Source organism: Eucyclogobius newberryi, unplaced genomic scaffold (assembly GCF_026437365.1).
Source record: "Eucyclogobius newberryi isolate DKJ021-1_F unplaced genomic scaffold, fEucNew1.0.hap1 SCAF_414, whole genome shotgun sequence".
NCBI lineage: Eukaryota > Metazoa > Chordata > Actinopteri > Gobiiformes > Gobiidae > Eucyclogobius > Eucyclogobius newberryi.
The window spans coordinates 1-2,500 of NW_027316073.1; the positions used below are offsets into that span (position 1 = coordinate 1).

Genomic DNA, 2,500 nt, shown 5'->3' on the forward strand with positions numbered 1-2,500 from the left:
AACGTACAAAGCACTCGGCTGCGTCGTCCATCAAGCCCAGCTGGAAGCGCTGCTCATCTTTGAAAGTTTCAGCTAAGGCATTACGCAGGCTGTCCGAGGGAAGAACACGCTCTCTGCTCTGCTGGAACTGGCTGAAGATGCTCTAGGAAAACATTATAATAAACATGAAAATGTGTTTTAGTTTTATCTGCTCAGTGAATGTATAAAGGAACAAACCTTTAATGCACAGAAAATACAGGAATCACCAAGACAGAAGTGACCTGAGAGCTGCCTTAGACTTCTCCTGAAGATGTCCAACTGCCACAGAACCTGTGCACACCATGAAAGCAGGATGGCATAGTACATAAATATATGTCTGTATACAATTACAGGGGATATTAAGTCAAATTAATTTGTATACAACCTTGTTATAACACTGTTCCTTCATCATTAGCTTACTCAGAGTATTTTAGTTTTTAATTGATTATTTTGAGTAATCTTGTTATGACCTATGCTTGAGAAAACTTAGAAAATTCCTGTTTTCACCTTCCCCTTTTCCCCTTTACTACCTTTTTGAACATTTGGAATTTGACAAATTAAGATTCCTCGTTATATATGTTCAAATAGGGCTCAAATATGTCACAATCTGCTGCTTGCAGCAGAAAAACGCCACTAATAGAAGGTTGGGCCTGTCACTTTTCAACAGGGTCAATGGGCCCATTTGGATTATTATGTTGTTTTAGATCAATATTCCAATTTACAATGAACACAGTGTAATATAAATAGCTACTTGTGTTATAGTTTAATACTAAATTCCATTACATAAGGATACTATGTTTAAGTAAAAGAGCTATAGGCGATACCTGAACAGCACTGTTGAGGAAACAGCTGTTCTGCCCAGGCTCGTTGATCAGGCCCTTGGTGAGGGCCAGAGACAGCATGCTGCCGGGCTGGTAGGATTTCTTCAAGCCTCCCCCGGATCTTTTGAACATCTTTACCCATGCCTTGGAGTTAGAACCTGTCCATAGCAGCATTGATCCATTATAGTGAGTTATAATCTATTAACTAATGTCAAGAGCTAACTGAGACTCATACCTTCTCCAGAGTTGGAGGAAGACTTGTTGCAGCTGGACATACTGGGAGATGGCAGCTGGTGTGGAGGTCTGGCCATGGGATGTGTCCATCTCAGCCCCACGCGCCCACACAGCAGCTAATGCAGAGCATCATTCAGCCACAGGGAAGCCTCAGCCAAGAGCCACTGGACATTGAGTGAAAATGGATTTAATCTGAAAACAATAAGGACAATTACAGTGTGATCACTGAGAGATGCAAAACAGCTGAATGATCTCAAACTAAAGTCTATGGTACAGCCTGAGGTACAATGGAAACTGACACTGTTTAGCTGCTTGAAGAGTACATTGCAAATAACGTGCATAGTGAGGGCAAATGTTTGTCCACGAAGGACATTTAGTGCCATTTGTTGCTTATCTAGGCTACGCAACGTTTTCCACGTAAAGGCTATACATCGTCCACATGTTTGTGCACAATCTTCTCGTGCTCAAACACACCATGTGATGCCATTATAGGCTTATAGGCTACTGTATGATATAAGCACCATTTTCCTGTTAGGCTGGGATCATAAAGAGGACATAAATCCTTTGTTAAAAGCGATTGGTGCGGGCTTCGGTCTCTTCGACACAGCAGTTTCACTGTACAGTGGATCTACATTTGCCGCAACGGTTTGGACAAAACAAGCGCACTCACCTCACAATAATAAAGAGAGGCGTCAAACGAGTTGAGGGCTCCAGCTGTCAACGCGAAAAACCCTGCTCTTCCCCCTAAAACCCAGCAAGGCAGAAGCTGGCCAGGGCTCACTGCAGATGTCCAGACGCATGTAACAGTCTCTGTCAGTGTGCGCCGCTCACAGCCGCTCACAGCCGCTCACAGCCGCTCCGACATGTGCATTCACCACAGCTTCAACATGAATGTACCGTCAAGAAAACACACCCAGAATGCTGCTGTTGACTCGGTGCAATATTCCCTTTTTGCGCACAAACGGGGCCAGTGTTGGTGGCCTGTGCCAGAATGTCCGACGCGGATTAGTGATGTTTTGAGACTTGGTGAGGTCAAACTCCGCCCCTAGTGTAGCCTCAAGTACACTGCGCTCCACAGCGATCTACAGAGTCTGCGAACTCCGCTGCGCGTCCAGTGCGAGTGCGCTCACTGCGCCCAGTGCGCTCTTCCAGTGCGCCCAGTGCGCCCAGTGCGCCCAGTGCGCTGGCGGAAGGTCAGACTTCCAACTTGTCATGTTGATTATGTGAAAAGACATCGCATGACTTCAGTGGTTTCATAATCATGCAGCACTGTGGGCACCAAAGCTTACACCCCCTTATCAAACACATCAACACAATGTGACCCGTGTTGTTGTTTTTTCATGAGGAGATTTATTTTCTCAAATGAAACTCGAATTCACATAAGTCCCCGTCAACTGTCTACTAAGATAATCTGCTATTAAACAAAG

At 44.9% G+C, this 2,500-nt stretch overlaps 1 protein-coding gene across 1 annotated transcript; it reads right to left on the minus strand.

Annotated features, from left to right (window-relative positions):
* Positions 1 to 7: 7 nt before the first annotated feature.
* On the minus strand, positions 8 to 2,155 carry LOC140379544 (inactive ubiquitin carboxyl-terminal hydrolase 53-like; the record flags this gene model as incomplete). Its single annotated transcript, XM_072464216.1, has 5 exons — positions 1,744 to 2,155; positions 1,075 to 1,237; positions 843 to 997; positions 217 to 309; positions 8 to 142 (listed from the first exon to the last, which is right to left on the minus strand). Coding segments are annotated over exons 2-5 (459 nt in total), but the record flags the coding sequence as incomplete, so codon positions are not given.
* Positions 2,156 to 2,500: the final 345 nt, after the last annotated feature.